The sequence below is a fragment of the Cyprinus carpio genome, chromosome A15, assembly GCF_018340385.1.
Source record: "Cyprinus carpio isolate SPL01 chromosome A15, ASM1834038v1, whole genome shotgun sequence".
Classification (NCBI taxonomy): Eukaryota; Metazoa; Chordata; class Actinopteri; order Cypriniformes; family Cyprinidae; genus Cyprinus; species Cyprinus carpio.
Genome location: NC_056586.1, coordinates 20488545 through 20515787, shown reverse-complemented (window position 1 = coordinate 20515787; position 27243 = coordinate 20488545). Strand labels below are relative to the sequence as shown.

The 27243-nt window shown below is 35.8% G+C and overlaps 3 protein-coding genes across 5 annotated transcripts; 1 reads left to right on the top strand and 2 right to left on the bottom strand.

The window, feature by feature from the left end:
- The first annotated feature begins 171 nt into the window (after positions 1–171).
- LOC109104434 (rho guanine nucleotide exchange factor 28-like) lies at positions 172–11648 on the top strand. Its single transcript, XM_042771710.1, has 31 exons — positions 172–196; positions 397–525; positions 762–1046; positions 1427–1595; positions 1967–2168; positions 2337–2400; positions 2545–2570; positions 3361–3421; positions 3900–4003; positions 4119–4215; positions 4345–4390; positions 4501–4639; positions 5202–5316; positions 5413–5468; positions 5558–5606; positions 5696–5756; positions 5840–5931; positions 6683–6808; positions 6919–7169; positions 7277–7402; positions 7480–7597; positions 8149–8403; positions 8485–8561; positions 8681–8862; positions 9124–9191; positions 9280–9447; positions 9524–9616; positions 9733–9842; positions 10085–10131; positions 10213–10318; positions 10935–11648. Exons 1-31 carry the CDS (start codon positions 172–174, stop codon positions 11247–11249), a joined length of 3762 nt encoding a protein of 1253 aa, XP_042627644.1. The 3' UTR covers positions 11250–11648.
- A 128-nt stretch (positions 11649–11776) lies between these two features.
- On the bottom strand, positions 11777–17040 carry LOC109104433 (coiled-coil domain-containing protein 105-like). The gene is made up of 8 exons (XM_042771480.1): positions 16579–17040; positions 15549–15824; positions 15285–15389; positions 14506–14662; positions 14219–14385; positions 13196–13291; positions 12911–13024; positions 11777–12118 (listed from the first exon to the last, which is right to left on the bottom strand). The coding sequence occupies exons 1-8, from the start codon at positions 16867–16869 to the stop codon at positions 11933–11935; spliced, it is 1392 nt and encodes a 463-aa protein (XP_042627414.1). The 5' UTR covers positions 16870–17040; the 3' UTR covers positions 11777–11932.
- Positions 17041–17660: 620 nt separating this feature from the next.
- On the bottom strand, positions 17661–26579 carry LOC109110834. 3 transcript variants are annotated; one of them, XM_042771478.1, is made up of 13 exons: positions 26355–26579; positions 25844–25881; positions 25587–25710; positions 25190–25384; positions 23952–24976; positions 23724–23876; positions 22217–22291; positions 22001–22117; positions 20848–20997; positions 20392–20559; positions 20091–20282; positions 19077–19268; positions 17661–18977 (listed from the first exon to the last, which is right to left on the bottom strand). In XM_042771478.1, the coding sequence occupies exons 4-13, from the start codon at positions 25362–25364 to the stop codon at positions 18873–18875; spliced, it is 2352 nt and encodes a 783-aa protein (XP_042627412.1). In that variant the 5' UTR covers positions 25365–25384; positions 25587–25710; positions 25844–25881; positions 26355–26579; the 3' UTR covers positions 17661–18872. The 3 variants fall into 3 exon arrangements, with proteins under 3 accessions (XP_042627412.1, XP_018979321.1, XP_042627413.1); XM_019123776.2 differs by having other exon boundaries at positions 26420–26579; XM_042771479.1 differs by lacking the exon at positions 25844–25881 and having other exon boundaries at positions 26420–26579.
- Between the last annotated feature and the right edge of the window lie 664 nt (positions 26580–27243).

Here is a 27243-nt window from a genome sequence, read left to right as displayed (position 1 = left end):
ATCTTCTCCTCCCCATCTTTGTTCCTCCTCACTCACTCCTCCCATATTCTCTGTCTCTAGTTTTCAGCTCTCATTTGTATGAGCGACTTCAGTCCTCTCTGGTCTTTTAGGTGACTTCATTATTTCATAGGATTTTTCAAGTATGTATAATATTTTTTGAGGGGTTAACGAATGCATTTCTACTTGTTTCTTGAAGGTTTGTGTCATTTCAAACAATGAAGCTAAGCAGAAGAGAGGTTCCTATTTATGTGAGTAACACTTTTCTGTCTTTGCCTGTGTTTTTGAGATGAAAATCTTGCTAATGCGCTTTAAGAAAAAGAATTGCTATACAGGTCTACAATGAAATATATAAAAGTATTCTATTTTTGTTCTAAATGTTGTGCGTGTGTGTTTAAGGCCAAGCAAAGGTTTTTGCACTGATCCCATCGGTTCAGGAGGAAGAGGTTTTTGTGGTTCTAGAGGGCTCAACTCTACTACATGTTCTACAAACTAGAGTTCACTCAATGCTATATTTCATTGTTCCAGGTGAAAAACTATAATAAAGAGATAAAATAATATAATGTAAAATATTATAATCCATTTTCCAAACCTCTTGTCCTAGGGTATATACTGTATAATATAATATAATATTAATATAAATCATAGTAAAGATTAATAAACAACTTTTCTTACTTTACTTCTCCTCCAATAGTACATTTCCAAGGTACTATTCATACTGATTATTTATGTGTATTTATGTGTATTTCCATTGTTGCGTTTAGGTCATAACCAGCCAGAGATGGTGCGTGTCCGAGCGTATATATTTACAGATGATACTGTGATGTGTGTGGGTGTGTCTTATCTGACATACGTGGAGGATAATGCGCAGGAGCTGGCTGAATACCTGGTTACCCATAGCGACTGTCTCAGCACCACTGAGCACAGACATCTGATTGGTCGATATGTTTTGAATGACAGCTCTGTGAGGGCAGATCTGGATCAAAGGGTCACACTCGCCCTAGCCAACCTACACACCCCTCACAATCTTCTCGGACAGTCATCACAAGGTTTGTTTGCCATTTATTGTATGCATGTGTGTATGTTTGTGTGTGTGTGTGTGTGTGTGCATGATGGCAAAGGGAAGTGCAGCACCTGCTTCCGTGTATTGTATGGATGTGTGTGCATAATCAGATTTCACTGTTCCTGCTTCACATCCAGATGACACAAATGTCCGGAGATGAGCAGTGGAATTATAATTGTCAATTTCTAATTGGATTAGAGGTCACCGTGGTGATCATTAATGAGGATGTCCAAAGTATACTGTCACTAAAGGAGTTTCACAAACAGACAAAGTGGAATTAATATGTCATTTAAATGTATTTTTGCTATTTGCTATGCAATTTGCAATCAAAATGCAATTTATTTACAAATGTGTGTGTGCACATAGAATCTCTCCTGCATGTGTGTGCGCGTCTGGGCTTTGTGAGCGTCTCCGAGTTCCTTCTCTGTCAACCTGGCGCCCTGATGACTATCTGCTCAGCCAATCAGGATGGGGACACGCCCCTTCAGCTGGCCCAACAGACCAATCAGCATGCTCTGATAAAACTCTTTAAGAAGTAATGTATTCTTATTCCAACCCTTATGTACAAATACTATTGGATACTATTTATACTTACTAACTACAGTTACAGTTATTAGTTATTTGCACCTCAGTATGCAAATAGTCACTACAGTAGTCAAAAATCAAATAGATCTTTGCATTATTTGGATTAAACTATATGTACTATATTTAATATATGTCTTTTAAAGCCAAATGATAACTATGTGTGACAAAAAGCCAGAAATGTAAGCCATTTTCACTCATTTTAAACAAAAAGACTTTTGGTGTGTTTCTCACGCAAAGCTACTGATTGGATTCAAAAGACTTATATATTTCATAAGCAACACAAATAACTTTATTTTTCTCCTTGCACACTTTCTCTATCAGCCCTCCTAATCCATTATCCACGCCCCTGGCAGGCGTGTCACAGGTGTGGGCCGGTAAATCCCACCTCCTCAGGTTTAGCCACGCCTCTGGGATGCTGTCTCTGTCTGTGTGTGTATCCGAGTCCTGTCCTACTACAAAGACCTTTCAGTCATCCATATTACTGCTGCGAGAGTATGTGAAAGATTCTGCTCTACTAAACAAGGTCAGATAATAGAGGTTAAAGGTCACACAGATATAAATTTTGAATTAAAATTGACTGAATAAAATTATTTGGATTTGAATAAGTTTAGCACTGAATTTGCTTTGAAGAAGCAAGATAATAAAGATTTTTTATTTATTTTTTGTCTGTATGTGTTTTATGCAATCTCAGATCAAAGGTCTGAGAGTGGATACAGACAGAAGAGCTGAAAGCAACACTCCGTTTTCATTCTCAGGTTAATGTTTCTCCTTTGATTATGAAAATTACATTCACAAGGCTGACTGTATATTATCTAGCTCAAGTTCCTGATGAATGTATGATGGCAGCTCTATAAACTTTCTTCTTTTTTCTCTCCCATTTTTATCCACCCCTTATTAAGGATCTCCATACTCTCTGCTTCACAATGTAAGTGGCTGTGACAGACTGAAATATTTAGCCTAACTACCAAAACTACTAGTCCTCTACTGAAAAATTGGATATGTTAGATGACTGCTAGTCTTTAGAGAAATTAGCTAGTTACACTAACTACACAGTATATATAAACCGCTCAAGACTATTCAGCATTAGTGAACTATCTGAATAATTCAGATAGAATCTTGAACCTATTTTATTTTGGTTTTAGAACGAAACAATTAAATGACTAAAATAATGAAGAATGTTCTTGACATTTCTCACAAAGAATAACAGTTAGTTAACCAAAATATATACACTAAGTGTGTTTTTTTTTTTTTAAATAGTACCTTCATAAATTCTTAAAAGAAGATACTGAATTACCTTGAACTTCCAATCGTGACTCGAGTGAACTTCGAAATGATTCAAATGAATCGCGAACCGTTCATTGAGAAACCGCTCCACACGATACAGTTGTTCAGTGAACCAATTTGAGATCAATTCATTAAAAAAAGAAACGACTCATGTGATTCAACTAATTCATTCACGATTCGGGCATCGGTATATGATTTTAAACATCTGAAATACAGTAGCATTTGGGACACGCGACTTGCCTGACGAAATATTGTCAAGGAAAATATAACATTGTAGCAACTGTCAACGCAATCCTGCTGCTGCATACTCAATAAAATATCTTCGCTAACACTTAACCCTAGTCGAAAGTGACGCTGGATAGTTTTACTGTTTGTAGTGAAATTTGAACGCTACTGTTTCATTTCTCATTTTTAGTCCTGCTTTTTTAAAGGTATGGGTTAATAATTCCAGTCAGGATGAAGATGAGGATCTTTTATCATCTGACGACTCTGGTAAATGTTTATCTTTACAAAGTTATTTTGAGATTGGAGGTGTTTACATCAGTCAAGTATAACACAATATTTAATGGCTTCTGTAATTATATTGTAAAGGTGCTTTCAAAAGTACATAACATGTTTAAAATACATAATTTATGTCCACTGAAAAGTCAAAAAAGTTCAGTCAAAAGAGTATTGTACCTGCTAGTTGTCTAGGGCAACTTTTGAAACATTCATAAGACTCCCAATAAAGAACTTTTTTAATAAAGTTGAACGTTCCTCCCCTTATTATTTTTAGAAGGGAAAATTAAATGGCTAGACTAATAATAAAGAATGTTCTTGACATTTTCTACAGTTGACAGACCAACAGATATACAGAAAGTGTATTTAAAAATTAGGACTCTCTGTAAACCTCTATTAACTGTTGAAATTATGATTATCTAATGATTATCTGACATCTATCTTGACTTTAGAATTCGTACTTGTGTTTTAGTTGATGGACTCACAGCTCATACTGATTCAACATCCAGTTCTCTCACTGACTCCAGCGTTACAATAACGAACAGCATCAACACTCTGCAGGCTGGTGAGGATCAGGTGAGGTAAACATTTATTCATAAAGGCTTTTTGTGAATGTGTAGTATCTAGAATCATGCATGCAATGTGTATCAAGAAAAATCTTTTTTTTTTTCATTAGTCAATTTATCCTCAGGAATCATTTGACTCTTTTGAGTTTGAATCAGACTCTACGGCATCTGAACAAGACTTTCCAGTCCAAGAGAAATTACCCATCTATAGTCCACAGGACGGTGTGTTTGACTCTCTTTATTCCTGTGTGTACCTGCATTAGTTATTGAGACATACACAAAATAAAGTATACTAGTTTGCAAGACGTTTTTTTTTTTTTTTTTTTTGTGTGTGTGTGTGTGTGTTTCTAGGGCCGTTCCCCTTCATCAGTGAAGAAACATCCACAGAGACCAGACGGTATTTGATCTCTCACACCCATGCATACAGTCATGAATGCATAATATTCTTTCTTAAATACTTATTTTAGATGCTTAACTATGTTTCACTATTTATTTCTTAATTCCTAGTATGTGGTGTAACAAGTCAGAAGAAGAAGAGAAAGAGAAATTCATCCCTACATCCAAAAGTGAGACAGAGAAATATAAAGTGAGTCGAACACTAAGCTTTCTGAGGAGCCGGATGGTCAACACCAAAATAAAAAACAAGGTGAGAGAAAGATGGTTAAAGAGACTTCTTGTACTGTACACCAGACTTAAGTTAAATGTAAGTCTGGAAATAAAAATTTTGATGGGTTTTTTTTTTTTTTTCAGAAAATTTAAGGGAAAAAATTGCATATGTATAATCTGCCATTTGTGTTTATTTTTAATATAATAAATAAAAAATAGATAAGGATGAAGTGTATATAAAATATATAGAAAATGTTTTTATTTTCTATGACGTATAAATAACACATTTTGCAAATTGAAGGTTTAAACAAAATATATTTTCATTTTTTTTAAATATATATTTTTTCAATATATATGTTTTATTCAATGTTTATTTTCAGTATTTATATTTAGACTGGCTTTGTACAACATGTATTTACAATGTTTCATAACAATACAGTATTCTTAAAAAAAAAATCATGAATTTGAATTTGCAATTTGTTTTTTTAACTTTCTTTCCGCCGTTGTCATCAAGAGATGTCATGATTGGTGGTGATTTCTGTAATTAGGCACATTATATGAATTTCCTGAGGAAACATGCTGTAATATGTGTTTGTTCACAGGTAAATGCAGAGGTTTCCTCAGCTTTGCACCAGCTCTGCCTACCGCAGCAGCCTGTTAAAGCAGCTTGTGTAGTCTGTGAAGGAGCTGACAGTGATGATCCACAGCAGTGCACATGTAAGTGTGTGTTTCTTGTACATACATATATATTTTTACATTTATGCAAAAATATTTGTTATACCAAAAGTCTATACTGGCTTTATTTCTGTCCAGACTGCTCCATGATCATTCATAAGGCCTGCTGTGACTCTGCACCTCTGTGTGTAAAGGTGAGTGTTTGTGTATTAAAAATATGACACTTCACTTACAAGTGTGCTTGAATCTATGATATGTGATTGCATTTATTTCCATAACCCAGAATCCTCACCAGGCACTTCTGAAAAGCGCTGACTCTTCAATATTACTATGTGAGAGAGACAATCATGTTACTCTGAAATTAAATTATAACCAACCATGACATGTAGAGCTCATGTGATGATTTATATTTCATTAACAGACTCATCTAGTCAAAGTTCTCCATCCCTGTCTCTGGTCAATGACACCTCCATGTCACACAGGTCTGTTTATGTCTTCCATAAGCTTAATTTGTCTTTGTCACTAATGTTTACATTTTGAGATGCTTTGTATGTTTCTGTATCAGAAAGCGGAGTAACAGTGAGGGGTGTGGCCATGATTTCACTCTACGGAAGAGCAAGTCTTTTATTGGTTGTTCTTCTGGAAGCCCCACCTCTAGTGAGTTCATCCAGTCATTCCAAACCTGTATGACTTACTTTCTTCTGTGGAAATCAAAAGGTGCAGAATTTCCTGCCCGATTTTTTTCCATACAATGAAATTAAATGGGAACAGGGGCTATTGAGTATCATTGAGATACTATAATAGTTTTTACTCATTTTTTAAAATTAGTTTTTATATTTTTAATTAGTTTTAGTTTATTTTGCTGTGTTTTTGTTATATTGTCTATATTGTTCTTCTTAATTTTGTATCAATTTTAACTTGCTTAAAGTATCTGAAATAAAACTAGCTGAAATCAAATATAGTAATACATTAAATGAATCCTATAATTTATAAATATTCTCAATGTATAATTAATATATTAAATGTGTGTTTTGCACTATATATATTATATATATATATATATATATATATATATATATATATATATATATATATTACCTTTATTAAATGTATTTTAGTTTTTTAGATTTTTTTATATAATGTAAATAAAATATGTTTATGGTTTTAGTTTTAACCAACTATTATAACCCTGCTGTTGATCTCTAAAAATAACAACAAAGCAAGTAAATATAACTTGTGTGTGATTTTTATTTTATTTTATTTTATTTATTTTTTTAATTTTTTATTTTGTTTTGTTTTTTTTTTTGATTGGGAATTTTGGAGTTTGATGTTCTTAATGTTAGGTTACATGAGATTTTTTTGTGGAATTGTAGTCTTTTTTTAAACACTTTTATCATCTCTTTGCCAGATTCTACTGATTCTTCAGCTCACATATCATTTGACTACTCGGCTGAATCTTGGAGCGCTATCGTGGACAATGAATTCAGTAGGACGCTAGACAAAAAGATGGTCAAGAGACAGGAGATCATCTATGGTCAGTAATTATGGCTGCAAAGCCTGTTTTAGATTAATATGTTTGGATATCAAAAGTTTGGATGCTCTAGTTGAGCTTAATTTGATCTGTTAGTGATGTGTTTGTTGCAGAGCTGATGCAGACAGAATTTCACCATGTCCAGACTCTCTCTGTTATGGCTGATGTTTTGAGGCGGGGACTGTTGGAGGAAGTGCAGCTGGAGCAGGACGTGATCACTCAGATTTTCCCCAGACTGGATGAGCTCTTAGATTTGCATAAAAACTTTCTTATAGACATGGAGACCAGACAGAGGGCATCTGTTCACCCAGGAAAGCACAAGAACTACATCATACGGCAAATTGGCGATATTCTGTGTCAACAGGCAAGTGAGAACCCGAACATTTAAAGACTTGAAATTGATCAATTTACATATTGTGGCTGAACAAGTTTAACACTTACCTTAGGTTCATTTAGCAATTGCGTATGTAGTTTTCAGGCCGAAATGCTTCTCAGATGATAGAGCTGTACGGTGATTTCTGCAGTCGGCATCCAGAAGCACTGAAAATTTATAAGCAACTTCTACAGAGCAACAGGAAACTACAGTTATTTCTCAGAGTAAGTTGATTAAGCATATGGGAACACACTCATACGGAACAGTTTTCTGATGATGACTGTATTTGTTGCTTCTACAGCAGCAGAGTAACAACTCTGTCATCAAACGGCGTGAAATCCCAGAATTCCTGTTGCTTGTTACCCAGAGAATCACAAAGTACCCTGTTCTGGTAGAGAGACTCCTTCAACACACTGAAGGTAAATACATCTTTGTAGAAGCTGGTAAATTGTATTGTTAAATGTAAATTTAATGATAAGTTAAATATGAATAAATATCATTTATATTATTATTAATGTCAGTTACTATTAATTTTAATTTAAAAGTCATTTTTTATTCATATTTAACTGATCATTCATATTTACATAATTTATATAATGAAAACAGATTATTATTATTGTTATTATTATTATTGACTCCTTCAGCACACTGATGGTATATCCATCTTTTCATAAGATAAATTAAAAGAGTGATCAGTTAAATATGAATAAATATTACATTTAAATAATTACAGTTAATAATAATAATACTTGTTAATATTATTATCATTGTTAATGTCGATTACTATATAAAATTTAATTGTTATTCATATTTAACTGATCATTTGTGTAATGGAAGTCAAATATACATATGAATTTGCACGTTGCACAGTGTATTTGCATAGTGCAATCTGAGACATAATATTTCATAATGATTCAGAGAGAGATCTGAATGATCACTCTTGTGCTGTGCTGTACTGTCACTCCTGTAGATGGCAGTGCTGAGCGCTATGATATTGCAGTGGCACTGGAGGGTCTCCGGGGATTGATAGAGGAGGTGGAGCGACGTGTGGGAGATTACCAGCGCGCAGAGAAACTACAAGATATCATAAGTCGCCTAGACAACAAGAGTTGCACTCGCCTAAAGAACGGAGAGATCTTCGGCAAGCAAGACCTGCAGAAAACACACCGAACTCTCACACACACTTCAGCGCTGACCTGTAGGACCACCTCTGGCAGACTGAGAGGTCCTACTGCCATGTGTGTTTATTTTTTTCATTAATGTATTATTTTATTCCATTCCCAGTGTCTCTTTCTCTATTTTACAGATGTTCTTGCGCTGCTCCTCACAGATGTTTTGGCTTTCCTTCAGGAGAAAGAGCAGAAGTTTGTCTTTGCTGCACTGGTACAGAAATATATATACAAAATATATACAATATATTGTGTTTTTCTATCCCTAAGCAAGTGTTAGTGCACTTAAGAAATCAAAATATGAATTCACTTTTAAATACATTGCGTCTTCAGGAGCAGAAGCCATCTGTGATGCCCCTGCAAAGGCTCATTGTGAGGGAAATAGCCAATCAGGAGAGAGGATTGTTTCTGATCAGTGGCGATTGCTCTGTGGGGCCTGAGATGTACGAGATACACACACAAACTCGTGAGGAACGCAACACATGGATGACACTGCTGAGACAGGCTGCTGATAGGTGCGTTAGACCTATCAAAATCAGCAGAAATCAAATCAGCATATTAGAATGATTTCTGAAGGATCATGTGACACTGAAGACTGGAGCAATGATGCTGAAAATTCAGCTTTGCATCACAGGAATAAATTACATTTCAAAAATTATAATACTATTTCACAATATTAATGTTTTTACTGTATTTTTGATCAAATAAATGCAGTATAAGATACTTCTTTCAAAAACCTTAAATCTTTAAACAGTGTATATTTGTATTTGTTTCAGCCTTCCTGATGATCAGACTAAGAAGAATGATGGGGAAATCAAAGTCAAAAAGATACAGAAGTTACAAGGTACACATCCATCCATCTTTCCATCCACCTGTGCATGACTTTATCATTCCTTATGTCTGATTGCTTGTGTTTGTCTGTGTGTGTGTAGAGGCGCTGTTTTCTCTGGACCAGCGGCTGTGCTCTGTTATTGAGGAGAAGTTAAATATCTGTAGAGGGACTGGTAGATGGAGTTTGGCTACTTGCCGGCTTCTCATTCAACCACACCCTGAAAACATCCCTCAAGGTGTCACATTACTGTCTGACGCACAGGAAGAGGGTAATGTATCTGTCTTTCTCTCTGTAGACGCACAGTCAGGCTGTACTGATCTTCACCAAAGTCTTTTTTCCCCCAGTTGTGAAGCTGGCTATCACTTTGTTGACTTGGCTTTTTCCTTGCATATGGTCACCAAGTAACCATGACAACTTAGGCCAGGAAAGAGCAAACAGTGAGTAATGAAATGATTAACACTCAGAGTGATGTCTAACAGAAAATAATTTCATTATTGTTAAAATGAACCACTTTACAGGAGTATTTTTCACTGTCCAGCATTTTTCTTTCCAGATATCGAACAAAATTTACCAAGTCGGAGCAGAAGGAGTGCTTTGGTAGGAACAGGGGTGGGGCCTCTCACAATAGCCCCAATAAGCCCCGCACACCAGACTTATTTAAAGGTAAACACATTGGCAAGCAGTTTACTACATATTTGAACATATTTTTGAAACACAAGAATATAATGATATCTATGTTAATTGTTTGTAAAACCATTCTTATACAAATTGCCCCATTCAATTCAGTGGAACAATTTATGTAATAATAGAAATTCTGCTCATGCATCATGAATGAGGTCTATTTTGTCTGTTTAGCATATATGATTATAATACATGGAATATGTGCATTTTCTCTACCAATCCAGGTAGCGGAGGGTGTTCACAACTTAATCCACATACTGTATAGTCTGCAGGTGTGAGCCATTGATTAACTTATAATAAATCTAAATGTTTATTTGTTTGTATAATGTATACATATCATTGTTTTTTTTTCGGCTGCAATAATAATCCAAGACAGCTGCTTTGAAGTTCAAAATCTCCTCCTCCTTGAGGGAGAAGCTCCGCCCGCAACTCTTACAAATGATTATGATGTCAAAAGGGTGGGTGTGGCAGTTTTTCTTACAGCATGTTTATCTAGAATGTGATAGTTACATATGGGTATTATATAATGCATGTTCCAGGCTCTTAAAGGAATAGTCCACCCAAAATTAAGAATGTTACTAAACATTTACTCACCCTTAGGCCATCCAAGATGTAGCTGAGTTTGTTTCTTCATTGGAACAGATTTGGAGAAATTTAGCATTGCATCACTTGTCCAACAGTGGATCCTCTGCAGTGAATGGGTGCCGCCAGAATGAGTCCAAACAGCTGATAAAAACATCACAATAATCCACAAGCAATAATTCCTGCTGTCCTCTCACATCAAAGTCCACCAGCATATTTGTTTAGAACTATTTGGACTATTTTTAATCTGTGTGGATTATTGTGGTGTTTTTATCAGCTGTTTCAACTCTCATTCTGACGGCACCCATTCACTGCAGAGGATCCACTGGTGAACAAGGGATGTGATGCTAAATTTCTCTAAATTTGTTCCGATGAAGAAACAAACTCATCTACATGGCCTGAGGATGAGTAAATTTTCAGCAAATGTTCATTTTTAGGTGAACTATTCCTTGCTATTTACACTTTACACTACCTGTATCACTGTCTCCACAGCAGAGTGTGGAGTGTGGCATGGTCAGCGGGACTGAGGCTGTGCAGCAGAAAGAACTGGAGCAGAGAGAAAAAGAGCATGCTGAACTGACAGACAGACTGGCGAAAGAGAAAGAGCAGTTTGAGGAGGAGCTGCAGCTGTTTGAGGAGAAGATGGGGAAATTGAGAGAAGAGGAGAAGAGAGTGAAGAAGGAGAGAGAAATATTAAAGGAAGAGGAGAAGAAAGTGCTGAAAGAGAGGAAGAGTCTGGAGACACAGATAAGACTCATTCAACACAATTCAAATCATCGGCAAGGCATCATATCACAGGAGAAATGATGTGCATTTATATGTGTATCACAGTTTTATGTGTTTTAGTGTTAAAGAGACGTTGCTGTGTTTTACTGGCAGAGTTGGAGACAAGATCTGACCTTCAAGAGCAAGACCAGGCTGTTCATTTGAAAGAACTGAAATAGAGAGAAAACAGCATATATATTTTTTTGCAAAGCCTGTTTTTCTGAATTGTCTGTAATGATGATGATAACCTGTCATTGATTGGTTGAGGTAATTATCACTTTTAGTACAATGGAAATAGACTGCAGTCTTGTCTGAGACCATAAGTCAAGATCTAGACCATGTTTCTGTATTCTCAAGATCATGACTCCGACTCTGCTTAGTGGTGAAGTGTATCAGAATTGTACCACACTACAAATATTTATTTAAGGCTTTGGTGGAGATAGCAAATCATCAGTCAAAAACCTTAAAATCAGATTATTACTGTATTATTATTGTGGCTCTAGTATTTGAATAATACTGGAGTTTCATTCTGTTTGTTGACAATCTTAAACATATTCAGACACCTGTCACACGTTTTTGCATGTGTGTTTACTGAATATTATTCAAATGACTAACAATCACCATACCCTTATTTTACAAACACCACAGGTAACTTAGAAATACCCCAGATTTCTGCTTTTAGAAGGTGAAGCACCATCTTTGTTAAACTTTCTGTCAGTAGAGTTTTAACTGGTTGCAGGCCGGACAGACTGGGGATGTACGAGTCTTTGCCGCAGTCTGACCACAGCAGAGTCCACACTGGCTGCGGCACGCTTTCCATACTTGTCATCCTCCAGCTGCTGATGAACGACCTGCAGCTCTGTAATCTCTTTCCCTGAGGATTCTAGATGTTTCCGGAGCATAGTACTGCCCTGAGAGTATAAGGCAAATGTATGTTAACAGTTCACACTGTGGTAAACAAAGCTTACACTACAGTTGTAAGGTTTGGGATCAGTACTTTTTTTTTTATTTAAAGAAATTTTTATTTATGCTTTTCCTCAACAAGGATGCATTAAAATTACCAAAAGTGACAGTAAAGACCATTATGTTATTACAAGTTGTATTTCAATTTGTTCCATTTTTTTTTTTTACTTTCTATTCATCAAATAATCTTGAAAAATTGGTTTTCACACAGCTGCTTTCAACATTGATGATAAATGTTTCTTGAGTAGCAAATCAGCATATGAATGATATCTGAAGGATCATGTGAATGAAGACTGGAGAAATAGCTGCTGCAAATCACAGAAATAAATGGTTTTAAAATATATTAAAATAGAACAGTCATTTTAAATTTTAATAATAATTCACACTATTACCATTTACAGCATTTTAAATGCAGCCTTGTTGAACATTAGAGACTAACAAAAAAAATTACCGGCCCCAACCTTTTGAACAATATGTAGATTGTGTATCTTTACTTACACCTTTACGTTTTAAAAATATGATGTACTCTTTGTGCTTTACATGATTGTTTAAATTAAATTATAAACCGTTTTACTGTCATAGTGTTTTTTTAATGTACTGTATATTGTCTAACTGTTACTGCATATACAAAAAAAAATTTCAAGTTAGGTTAGGAAACAAAGATTAGGAAGTATAGCATTTTATGATTGACAGATCATAGAGGAATGTTCTGAATGTTAGATGACATCCAATGCTCTGACCTGTGTTAGGAGGTCGGATTCTGGCAGCCCAACACTTGAATGCCGCCCATACAGCTGAGTCATAGGCCTGCTCAATCTCTCACGACAGTAAAGATCAGCACTGCAGACTGGGCCCTGCAAGGAAGGAATTCATCTTCATTAATCAGTGAGTGAAAAGTCATGAAAAGAATGGTAACATTATGCAGAATGTAGGATTTTTAGCAGCACTTTAAGATTAATTTTAGTGGGTACATGAAAGTCACTTTGGTAGTAAATTAGTACCACAGTCTATAAATAAAAAGATACCATAGCTCTGCCAAGACTGTAGCCAGCACATTGCATCTGTCTCTGTTTGCGGTAAATGGCCTGTCTAGTGGCAGCTGAGCTCAGTGTCAGATGTTGCTGTGAGGAAGAAGAAATACCTGTATATATACGTGTATAGTGTAATATTGTAAAAAATTTTTTTTTATTTTATATAAATATCATTTTTATCTTCAAATACAAAGTAGGAGCAGAGCAAATGCATTATGTTTGTAATTGTGCCTGCAAAACATTCCTTCCATTTTCATTTATTTCTGCTCTTTTGAATATTTATTGGACCTCTGGAGAATGTTCTGCAAATCCATACAGCCTTTCAGTGTCCATCATTATTTCCTGTCCATTGCATATGTTTTTAGTATACACCACTGTTCTAACGTCTGTAAGATTTGTAAGGGTTTTTTTTTTTTTTTTTTTTTTTTTTAGAAGTCTCTTCTAAGAAGGCTCTCCAAGGTTGCATTTATTTGAGCAAAAATACAGATACAGTGAAAACAGAAATATTATTAGTCTAAATAAGTGTTTTCTATTTGAATACATTTTAAAATGTAATTTATTTCTGATGGCAAAGCTGAATTTTCGGCAGCCGTTACCGCAGTCTTCAGTGTCACAAGATCCTTAAAGGGATACTCCACCCCAAAATGAAAATTTTGTCATTAATCACTTACCCCCATGTCGTTCCAAACCCATAAAAGTTTTGTTCATCTTCGGAACACAATTTAACATATTTTGGAAGAAAACTGGGAGGCTTGTGACTGTCCCATAGACTGCCAAGTTAGTTACACTGTCAAGGTCCAGAAAAGTCTGAAAAATGTAATTTACTTGGCAGTCTATGGGACAGTCACAAACATTCCTATTCATTTTAAAAAACTTGTACTGCTTAATATTTTTGTGTAAAAGAATATATTATCAACATTTAACATATTGCCACATTCAGTTTCACTCTGCAGAATTTAGTCTGGGTCTACAAATCATAATTTAGTATTCCTTCCACTCTCCACTTTAATCACTCACCTCAAGGTTGATAGTTTCAGTGATTTTGTTCAGCAGGGCCTTGCTGGCTGAACGGTGCATATCGGTTTGCTTTCTGATGACATCACTCATGACTTGTGAAATGTTCTCTCTGAGCTGCTGAGATTCACGTAGTACTGTTGATGAAGAATCCAAAGCCTGTTTGCACTCTTAGTGACAGACAGAGTGAGATTAGGTACCAGCGGTCGATCGCTGTCTGCATGCAAGCTTGGGTGACAAAGAGACAAAGGTAGGGTGAGAGACTTTAAGATAAAAGTGGCCCGGGGTACCTGGAGTGAACGGTCCAGCGGGGTCAGGTTTCAGTGAGAGGGGAGAAGGGTACGTTTTCACACCCGCTGAGAGTGAGCCATGCTGGGGAAGCAGCTCTGTTACTCTGGATCTCTCAAAGGCACAATCCAACAACTGCTTACTGCTCTCAGCCAAAGCCTCAAAATAAAAATAAAATAAAAAACAGAATACAGCATAATCTTTTTTTTTTTTTAGTCCTGATGAAATTTTTTAATTCTACTGAACATGTAAGTTCAACTTGAGACAGTTCATTTGCTAATGCAAAATTATATTTAGTGTATCGTCCAGAACTTGTTCAAAAGTTAAGAGTCAATAGCTGTGCAAACCATGATTCTGAATAGGTTAAAAGAACAACATTTAAAATAGAAAATCTTTAAAATAGAAATCTTTTGTAACATAAATGTCTTTCATGTCACTTTTGATTAATTTATTAAATTAAAAAAATTATATATATTTATATACATATATATAAATAACTATATATATATATATATATATATATATATATATATATATATATATATTGTTTTTTTTTTTTTTTTTTTTTTTTTAATCGTATGGACCCCAAACTTTTGGGGGTCTTTTTATACATAATTTTGTGCATAAATTAAAATTCAGATTATATAGTTTATCTTTAGACTAGATAGTATTTTATAAATTAAACTGTCAAAACAGTGGCCTGAACAGTGGTGTGAAAACATTACATTGTAGGCATTAAAAATATCAACATATTATAAATCCAGCAAAGCCTATTTTTCACCTGTTGTTGAGTCAAAGTCTTTCTCAACCTGCTCTCCAGTTCTTGTTTTAGCACATTCAGGCCTCTTCGTTCTTTGTGTAGAAGATCATCAGCTCCATCCAGTATCTTGACAAAACATAGAGTGGAGGCCATGATTTTGCACTCTTTATTTTTCAACAAGGATATGTAATATATAAATAAGTCCACATTTGATCTCATTAACCTCTTATGGGGTCATTTTAAATTAGACTACCAGTCATTTTTACTGTATACTCTATACTGTACTGTCTCTGTGGTGGCCGGTCGAAATGTCCTTCCGTCTGCACTTTGCTGATTGACCAGCAATGCTTTCCTTAGACTGCGGAGCAATTTTTCCAGTTGTTCCCTCTGATGCTCCACCCTGGTGCCCTCCTGTGTGACCCTACCTGCTTGTCTGCACAGGTGACCCTCCACCTCTCTCACACCCCGCATATATTCACCCGTCATACCGGTGCTGATGACTGCACTCTGATCACGCAGGGCCGGCGGGGGGAACGGCCTGCTCATGACTCCAGAAGTGAGCTGTGAAAGAAAAACAATTTTTTATCATATTGTTGGAATTTGGAATGTACTTCTAATGAACATGTACAGTAAATACAACTCTGAGTCCTATTTTTAGTCTTATCATATATTAATGTACATACATTTTTTAATGTTTTTGAAATTAGTTTTATTATGCTCACCGAGACTGCATTTATTTGATTAAAAACAAAAATACAGTAAAACATTAATAGTATAAAATATTATTACTATTTAAAACAACTTTCTATTTTGATATATTTTAAAATTTAGGCCTAATGGTTTACTTTAACGGGTTTCTCATTGTTAAATACCAAATAAAATATCTAGTGTAAAGGCTATAATGGTCGATATATTTTAATTTCATGTAAATTACAGCGTAAAAAATTATATTCCAAAGCTTTTGCTTTCTCTTGGAACGCGAACGTTTTTTTTAAGCAAACGCAAACGTTTTATGAACAAACACAACATTTCTCAAGGGAACGCATCAGTTTTGCAAAAGAATTGGAATATTATTTTTCACACCACCATGGACAATATAATATTATGAGAAAATTAAAATTTTTAAGTTCACTCAGAGCGCCTCAAAATTGTATTCACAATAATACAGTGCCGCCTCGAGGACATTAAAGCTAATATAAATCGACAAAAACTTAAATTAAATTGTTGTTTTATTAACAAATAGGCACTTTGCTGCTTTATTGGTTTATTTTTTTTAAACAAACCAGCCATTATATCAATTTCTGATGCACTTTACCATGGTTCCAGTGGATTTAGGTCGGAATTCGTCTTTCTTTTCCGAGTCACTCTCATTGTGGTCCTTCTCGACGCTGTTGTTCACACTGTAAGCTGTCAACTGAGGAAGTCTGTGGGTAACGTTAAATGTCCCAGCGCTGTGGCTGCGGTAGCGTGTAGAGGAGTGCAGCTGATCTGCGTGAGTTTGACGCAGAAGATCTTCGGCGCGCAGAATCGAGCGGACAGTGGCGTCCCTCCAGCCTTTAGATCCCACAAACACAGCCGGGGGAGCGGACAGGACCGGCCGCTTCATGGTACTCAGCTACTTTAATTCACCATCAGTGGAACAATCCGAATAACTCCAAAGTGTTTGGTTTTAAAAGTGTTGGTTGTCTCCAACGCAACAGTTCCTAAAGTGACCGGGGGCGCGCACAGAGCTCTGATTGGGTAACACGAGACGCGCTAATGAATGAGTGTCAATGCAGGCCGTTCATTCAGCTCCATTCACACTGCAACTCAATCAGTGGAGATCCTGTTACATGATGAGTACAGATCGTGTGCTGTGAGGTGCAACTGAGACACCCTAAATTAGTCTGGCACAACATATAAATTATTTAAAGAAAATAACAATTGATTTGATTGATGGAAGCATGACAACAATGAATGCTGGACAATTACAATGAACAATTTCTGATAAGCATCATAATTTAACACTGTAACACTACTGACATTAGAAGAGTTCAACTTTTTATTAATGTTTAAATGTTATATTTTACATTCCAATAATTTACCCCATACTTTGATAAAATAATTTACATATTTTGAAATTATATATTATAACAATATAATATACAATTATACAGAGAGAGCGAGTGTGAGAGAGAGTCACTTTTCAAAAAGCATACCTAGAAAAATATTTTGATTGTAGATGATTATTATTCCAGGCCTGAAATGATTTAAAAAGTCTCTGGTATTTCAAGTTTTTTTGTATTACTGTAAAAAGCATACAGGAAGTATACTGTATGTACCTATGTAATATATGATGAGGTCATCCATAAATAAAAATCTAGCACCAGACATAATGATCAGACAAAAGTACAATCGTTTAGATATTTGAGGCTTTATTGTCAATTCTACCCCCAAGTTCTAAAGGAAGAACCTTTAATATTTCAGACATAAAAGAAAACCTCCAATAAAACCTTTAGAAAACCCACACACACTTGCGGCTTCATTTTAAATGTGATTTATGAGGTATGCACCAAGTCCTGGGGATTCCAGCGTACTCAAAATAAAATAAGCCGATTAAAACATGTACTTTCCAGAGAGTCTTGTAAATCCTTCTATTGTGCACAAGTTTTCTCTACACTGGAACAAAGATAGCACATCCCAATTGGTACCATAATGGCATCTCCAAAGCAAATCAAACAATTATAAATAAAGAACAAATATAAGATCACGTGGAAAATCACATTGGAGAAGGACAAATCAAACAGTAACAAGAAAAGCAGCATTCAACATATGCATTCATAATTAATAAAAAACTATTTAAACATTTAATAATAATAATAATGGCAGGATTGTGGGATATGGAAGAAAAATAATTATTAATAAGCAAAGTGTGTGCTGAAAAGGCACGTGTGTGTAACCATGCAAATCTTGGAACCACAATCTGGAAGTGTGGGAAGTAATCAACATTTTATGGCTGAGTTCAATCTAAATTACTAAAGCAACCTTTAATGGCCCTGTCATAAATTAATTTAAACTTAAAAAAAAAAAAAACATTTCATAATATACACTCAACTTTCTCAAAAGTTAAGTTTTGAGGAATCTGGTAGAACATGCAAGTGGCACTATACACAACCTATATACGTTGAAATTTCTTGATTTCCTTTCAGTTTTAAGAGAACTAGTGAATTACCGTTTTAACAGAATTAACTTTATTAGAAGCTGTACTATTGTTTTGTATTGCACTCAATGAAAGTAGTGCCATTAACAATATATTGAGCAAGTTCAGTGTATATAACATTAAACTCACATTATGTGTTTAATCTTTGTTTCATATCAAAAGAAAGCACAAACTTACTGCAATTATTAGATGGTAAGCATGTTACAAATAAAGTTTAGTGAAGTTTTGTCATCAACTGAAAGCAAACAACACATGAAATCTGAATTATTATTATTTTTTTCTCTAATCTGATTCAAACCACATGTTGGAGTTGGTCTGATTTGCCTGTAGTCTGAATAGAGCCTAAAATATCTCAGTTCTTTAAAATGAAGATTCTTTAAAAAAAGAGAAATCAGTATGTGCATACACACTCACAGTGTGTGTTTGAGGGCCGTTTTGGGTCCAAGTCTGCTAGAGATGTTTTGCTGTAGCTCGGTTAACACACCGTCCCGCTCCTGTAACTCCAGAAGAACTTGCTATGAAGGACAAATAAGAATATATCACGTCAGTAATTTGTGATCATGGAGGATGTGTTAAATTGGTAGCAACCAGCAGTTTAGATACAGGTTATTTACCTCTATGAGTTTATCCCTCTTCTGAAGATTGCCTCTTAGTTTTTCTTCCTCAAAAGCTCTCTCCTTGTTTTCCTTCTTCCAACCTAGTTCAGCCTCCTTTTTCTCCTTGGTTTTCTCTCTCAGCTCCTTGAGTGTGTCCTTGAGTTGCTCTGATAGTGCAGTGATGACTTGTTTGTGATTTTCTCTTTGGTCCTGAAACAACATGGAGGCATGTTGAAGAAAACATACAAACTTGATCTTGAGAGCACACTGGTTTGGACAGCTTGCTCTCTTAAGTCATGCTTTTTTTTAAAAAAAAAAACATTAATGAAATGTTTACTGGTAGTGATTCACTGAAATTCCAGCAACCTAAAATAATCAGCAACAAATTTAGGTTTCCACCTAAACGGTTTTGTAAGGCCCAAAATCAACTGCCCGAAAATGGTGATTAATTTCACGTCTCTGATGACACATTTTCACATACTGATTTCTCTTTTTTTAAAGAATCTTCAATTTAAAGAACTGAGATATTTTAGGCTCTATTCAGACTGCAGGCAAATCAGACCAACTCCAACATGTGGTTTGAATCAGGTTAGAAAAAAACAAAAAAAAAAAAAAAAAAAAAAAAACAGATTTCATGTGTTGTTTGCTTATAGTTGATGAGTGAACAAAACTTCACTAAACTGTATTTGTAACATGCCTACCATCCGATAAATGCAGTAAGTTTGTGCTTTCTTTTGATATGAAACCAAGTCTGAGCTTTCAAATTCTGTCAATTATATAATGAAATTCAAACAATAAATGTGGTTTTGAAGCTCTTCAATGTCAGTTTTGAAAACGTATTTCCGTTTCAGTGCTTCAGTAGAAATGTCTTTTTTTGATGCATCACTAGCTACTGCTATTGGCCAGAGCATTGTCTGCACACACCACTAGGTGGCGCAATTGTTTTTCAGCATGCTAAAAATGATTGGCAGAGTTAAAATTTTTGAAAAAGCCACAATGGGAAATTACAGTTATGATTTAGTCAGACCTTACCAGTATGATGCTTTCAGCATCAGTTAAGGCTGAGGAGAGGCTTGTGATCTCCTGCAGCATGGTGGCACCGAGCTCCTCTCTATCTCTGAAGCTTGCTGCCAGCAGAGCTTCTTTCTCTAGCAGCTGATTGACCAATCCTGCCTCAGCTCCGCCCCCTTCCAGTCCCCGTCCAATCAGTGAGTCTGAGAGTGCCTATAGTGAAAATGTTAATAGTTGACTACTGGAAATTATACATTAACTAAATCAACTGCACTTTGCAAAAGAGGTCAAATCAGACAGATGGCGATAACGCCACGTCTACCTGCACATCTCTGCGTGAACTCTTCAGCGCCTCTTTTAGCTGGGAAATATAGTCTTTGTTCTCCTTCACCAGTGCAGTCAGAGCTGAATCTCTCTCTTTCCACACTTCCCATTCTTTCATCATCTCCTGTTGGGCTCGATCCCTCTCCGCGAGCTCTAAACGCAGGTGCTATTAGAAGATACAAAGCAGTGATTTTCTTCTCATTATAGATTTGCAAGCTGAATATTTTTTTACTATTTAACAACTCTATGTTTTTCATAATGCAAACCATTCAAACTATTGGGAAACTAAACCCCACTATATTTTGAGAATCCTGTTTTCTGTATAAGAGGTATCAATGCCTCATTTACTCTCCAGTGAATAGCACTCATGTATAATAGCAGCAGTTACTAACCAAGTGATTAAGTAAACAGTATGCATGTGCTGTTGAATAAGAGCACTGTTTGTTTGACTCACGTTAATAACATCCTGGTTACACTGGAGCACAGTGTTGAGTGTGATGAAGTCTCTGTCTCTCTCTCTGCTAGCGTCTCTCATGGCCTGCAGCTGTTTCTCCAGAGCTTTCTCTTTTTCGCTCACCTCAGACAGCTGGGCCTCCAGGACCACCTGATTAAAACATTAACATAAAAATTAAGTATAAGCACTTTGGAAAAACGTGCATGTGTTTTAGGCATTACCTGGACCAAGCAAACACACAAGTGCTGTTGTACTCAGGTTATTTAGTTTTCACACAGTAACCCAGCCAAAACTCACATTGACTGGGTGTGTTAGCCAGAACTTCAATGTAGGCTCAGTTTGTTTACTGCTTGTAAGGGTCAAATAACTAAAGAATATAGTAAAACCGATTAAAATGACAGTTCTCACAAATTGAAACTGAAATAAAAAAAAAAAGAATACTACTGTTCAGACTATTGGGGTTGGTAAATTTTTTACTACATTACTACAATTTAAAAAAAACATTTCTATTCTATATATATTATATACATATATATATATAAAAATGGCAAAGCTAAATATTAAGCAGTGTTACATGTTCCTTCAGAAATCCTTCTGATGTGCTGATAAAACTTGCTGACCTCAAACTTTTGAATATAGTGTTTATTTGTAATTTATTTAGTAATATATACATTTTCCAAGATGCTTTGATGAATAGAAAATATTATATATAAATATAATTGAATATATATATATATATATATATATATATATATATATATATATTGTGTATTTTTCGTTTTTATTTTTCAATGTGATTAATCACATCCAAAATAAAAGTTTTGTTTACATAATATATGTATGTGTACAGGGTATATTTATAATATATAATATATTATATATATATATATATATATATATATATATATATATATATATATATATATATATATATATATATATATATATATATATATTTTTTTTTTTTTTTTATTTTTTTGTATGTATGTATTTGTTTTTTTTTTTCTAGTAAAACTAGTAAATTCACTTCTATATAATGGCAAAAAAATTTAGGGTTAGTCTATAGTAATTATAATTATGTTAATTTAGGAACAACAGAGGTCTGAGCAGTCTTCAATTAAACCGCTCAGTTTGTTCATCAGTTAGACCTCACCTCACGTTCACTGCATGTATCAGCCACTGCGCTGGCCAGTGTTTTGATGAGTTTGTCAGTGTCCTGTGATTCCAGCCCCTGCTCAGCACACAGCTTCCGGATCAAAGTCACACATTCCTGAAGTGAGGAAAGCACAGAGTTCACTGACACATCCGTGACCTCCACACAATCCGTTTTATCCCAAATCTATAATGAGTTCATCAATTCAGTACTCACCTGGATTACGTTCTCTCTGCTGTGCAGTGATTGGCTGAGACTCTGTATGAGGTCATTTTTATTTTTCAGACTGGTCTATGTGGCAAAACAGATCAGATGGGTATTAGTCTCACAAACAGGGATCATCCCCAGTAAAATGACTCCCTGTCATGCCTGAGGGACTGTTCATTGCATTGTGACTCCTTATGACTGCATTCCACTTGTGTTATAAAACTGCTATCAGCTCACACTAGAGAGGAACCATTCAAATGCTCCTACCCAGCATGCACCATTGCTATGAAATTACAGCACTCTGTAAAATACTGAATTAAGGTGGATCACAAGAGAGTGGTTATGTACTGTGGCCACAAAAAGTATTTGGACACTTAAGTCACACTTTATATAACAGCACATCAAGTCATTGCATTATATAACATGAAATATCTAAATTATTGATCATAGGTCTGCTATTCCTCCTTCCCTAATTATCTATTTAAACTCTTTTTGTCTAAATACTTCTATGCAGTATTATTTTGGTATTATTTATATACTATTATAGTATTTATTAACATTTTGAATTAGCTTTTATTTTTATATTTTCAGTTTTACTAATTTTGCTATATGCTTTGTCATTTTTATTTGTTATATATATATATATATATATATATATATATATATATATATATATATATATATATATATATATATATATATATATATATATATATATATATATATATATATATTTATATTTAGCTTATATTTATGTTAGTTTTGGTATTAGTCATTTTAATACTATCACTTAAATGAAAAGTAGAAATGTTACCTTGCCAAAAAAACAAAAACAAACAAAAAAAACAACAACAACAACTGAAAAGTTCTTTTTTTTAGTTTTTCTAATATTTATATTTATTTTTCCTTTTCAATTATCAAAAAACTAGTTTGAACTAGTTTATCTACTGTTCTGTCATCTAAATGTCATCTAAACCTAACAAATTTCTTTTTATGAGACATTTTGATTTAAAGGTGTGTTTGTGTTGTCTTTCTAAATATATGTAACTGATTTCTATTTTTATTTTATTTTTTAATCTTATGCAATGGAATTCATACATTAATTGTGGCTTAAATGTCTGAATACTTGTTTGGGCCAGTGTATGAATTCATTCATCATGTATTTGTATATTTCGTTGAAAAAAGCCTTTTATGAAAGAAAGCCCAGGGCAAACTCCTCTGGTCTGGGAAGATTCCTGAAGGAGGTGTGTGTGTGTGTGTGTGAGCATGTGTGTGTGTGTGTGTATGTGTGTATACACCTCTCTATGTGGGCAAAACCAAACACTATCTTTTTGAAAACATCCACACACCTTCTGTAATATACCCTTTATAATGCATAATTTAAAAAAAGTCAACAGAAAGATTAGGAGAGGGTGTGCCTCAGATGTGCTATGCTAAACCTCTAAAACACAATGCAGCGTGCACACGATCGTTTGTAACACCCATGCCATTTAACTTAATCATCAAGTCGTCTTACCAATTGTGGAGACTTCAACTGCTTGGCAGGAGCATCGGTTGTTGGTTTGTTGCCATCCCTTAGCTGTGCCTCAAGAGTTCTGATGCGAGCCTGAGCTTGAACGAGTTGTTCACGCAACTTCTTCACAGCAAGGTGCACCCTACCTGCGGACGCCTAAAAAGAGAGATAAAAATTAACTGCAAGGTTTGAAAAATGGTGAAACATCTGAAACAGTCTGACAGTCCTCACCTCTCTTCGCAATGGCATAAAGTCGTCTTTTAGCTCAGTCAGGATGTCATTGTTCTCTTCTTCAAATTCATCCTCTGTCCCATTGTTGCCCTCTCCAAAATTCAGGACCCTCACTAACCCTGCTTTCATTCCCACCTCATCCTTCCCATTCTGCAAGTCCCCTCTTCCCAACACAGGAATGCGACTTCCAGCCGGTGACCTCACTGGCTTTCCTTCAATTCTCTTTAACTCTTTGAAAACTGTGTCTATAATGGCCGAATGCTCTTCTGGACAATCAAACGGATCATTGCCGTCTAAAGAGTCTAGTGACTGAACGGAGCTAGTACGGGATCGAGATCGCAAAGAATGACAGGAACCGGACAGCGAGGCGGGGCTGGATCTGACAGATGGCACTTTCGACCAATGAAGAGGCATGCTGCAGGATTTTTCTCGAGAGAGACCCAGTGACGTGAAAGCTTGATCGGGCAAGTGACGTGGAATTCCACAAACGGACTCGTAGTCCGAGTCGGACACCCTCAAGGAGTCGCAACACTCACACATCTTGCCTTTCTGACACCGTTTCCCTGTTCTCCTATAATACGGACATGACTCCGCTTTCTCGGACCACCATTCGTACTCTGAGAGGGCCATGTTGTCCCTCAGCATTTCTTGGTATCCTTCCCCTACATAATCCTTCCTGTCCCCTTCATCCTCACTGGAACTTTCATTTCTCCTGGAAGTAGACGTGTGGCGCTGATCGTACATGCTTCGCACCCATCGCCTGATCTTGTCCCTTTCCTGAGAGAGTTTCTGCAGTCTCTCACTCGACAGCACTCGGACTCTGGCAATGACGGTGTCGAACTTGAAAACTCGCTCCAAAACGGATACACACTTGCCGCATAAAAACTCCCCCTGACCGTCCCCACGTGGTACAGACTGCTCTAATATATGTGTCAGCACACAGAGCAGGTCGATTCCTTTCGTGGGGGTGAGCAGCCCACGAGACTTCGATAGCGAACGGGAGGAGCTAAGTGATAAAGTGCTGCCTAGAAATAAAAGATAAAGAACATATACATAACTATAATCGAACATGCAATATTTTTTAAATGTTCAAATTTTTTAAAACCTATACAGCACTTTAATAGCTTCAGTAATGAATAATGCTGAAATATGTGTTATTTTTATTCTCAATTTTATTTAAGAATATATACAGTAATAGTAAATGTAATGTAATTAGACATGTTCTCTGCAGGTCATACCCCATGAGCTGCTTTGTGCCGATCTGGGCAAGCTTCCCTTGCTAGAAAAGTCTGTTGGCGTCTCAGGTTGTGCCCCCTTTCTGTTCTGACCTGCATACAGCCATCGCCGCTGGTTACCTTGCAGGTCACTCCCACAAATACGGCAGCCTTCACTTTTACCACGAGTAGTCATCATAAAAAGGTGCAGCAGGTGCCCTATAATAATAATAATAATAATAATAGTACAATACAATAATAATAATAATTCAATAACAATAATAAAACAAATCTTTAAAAAAAATCTCAATAGATTTTTCAAGTGTTTCATAGGAAAAAAAATAATTAATGATACAGCATGATACTGGCATCTGTGGGGAAATTTAAAGCTTCTAGAATAATATACATATACTTTACACACCTGAGTAAATCTTTCAGTAGTTCACTGTTGTCCTTTGGCTGGGGTGGATCCAGTGAATGACAGCTCACTCTCCCCCACTGACAGTCTCAATGTTTACATGGGCTGAACACAATGGCCTTGAGCTCTAAACACACACACGCAAATACAAACAAAATATGCTTTATAAAACAAAATTGATGCGTTTATTGAAGACTATAATTGGACAGCACGCTAGCATAGTTCATCCAAAAATCTAATTTATGTAATTATTTACTTACTTAATGTTGTTTCAAACCTGCCTAACTTGCTGTTTTACCTGGAACACAAAAGGAATTGTCAAACACAAGGTTAGGTGACTGACAGCCACAGTCACCGTCACCATTTACTGTCTTTGCAATTTTTTTTCCATACAATAAAAGTGAATGACTGTGGCTGTCAGTCTGCCTAAAATCTCCTCCTCTGTTCAACAGAAAAAAGAAAGACATATAAGTCAGGTGAATAAACCGCGACAGAACTATTCCTTTCAAACAGATCTATGAAAAACTAGCACGAGCGCTTTAATTCAAATAAATTATGTAAATAAGTGCCGCTTTGGCAGAGAACTTTCCAGACGATGACTAATCTCAGCAGCCCTCTGTTTCGCTCTCCGTGTGCTAATTCAAACATGATTTTAAACCTGTATCACAGCGATAAACTGACTTTTGACTCCTGGAATATCAGAATGACCCTGCAGAGGACAAAACATGATATGACAGACCAAACAGCTCTTGAACATATCCGTCAACTGACCTGATAAGTTACAAGAAACGAAAATATCCCGTTACAATCGCAAACGGACAGATAAAATCGTTTACCGAAGCTCAGGAAGTGTCTTCACGGTCTCCAGCAAAAGTTCTCGCGCGTCCAGACCATAGTGGAAGCCGCCGCGCGCCGCTCTACCTTGCTGACGTCACCAAAAAAATACCTGTTGCAGCATGCAACTGCGTGGTGCACTCCAGCTGTGTGCACAATCATGCGCATGCGGCAATAATCCATTGTGTGTGTGTGTGTGTGTGTGTGTGTGTGTGTATATATATGTATATATATATATTATTTATATAGTGTTGGGGAACAACTTGTTACATGAAACAGAATTATGTAATTTAATTGTAAATCAAATGTAACTTTAATGTTACAGTTACGGAGAAAAATAGTGTATATGGCGTTATTTCCCTGTCAAATGTCGAGAGCGCATTATTGTAGCGCGAAAGTACATTAATATAAAAGTGTAATGAATCAGCGCCACAAGGATGTATTTAGCTTTGATTTGAAAGAAAACAGCGCATCCCTGTGGCGGGGATGATGCAGAAGAGCATACGCAGCATACGGTGATATGGAGAGACACAGAGGAGACTGCTGACAAAGGAATTGTTGAATAAAGTCATTATTTTTGTTTTCTTCGCTTACAAAAAGTGTTCCCGTAGCTACATATAACCCAGATTGGACGTCTGATGACAGATGGAGTATTCTGACGACGACTTTCATACCTTTTATGGACCTTGACACTGTTATTTACTTGGCAGTCTATGAGACAGTTTCAAGCCTCCAGGTTTTAATCCAAATTAGCTTAAATTGTGTTCTGAAGACAAACAAAGCTTTTACGGGTCTGGAACGACATGGGGATAAGTGATTAATGACA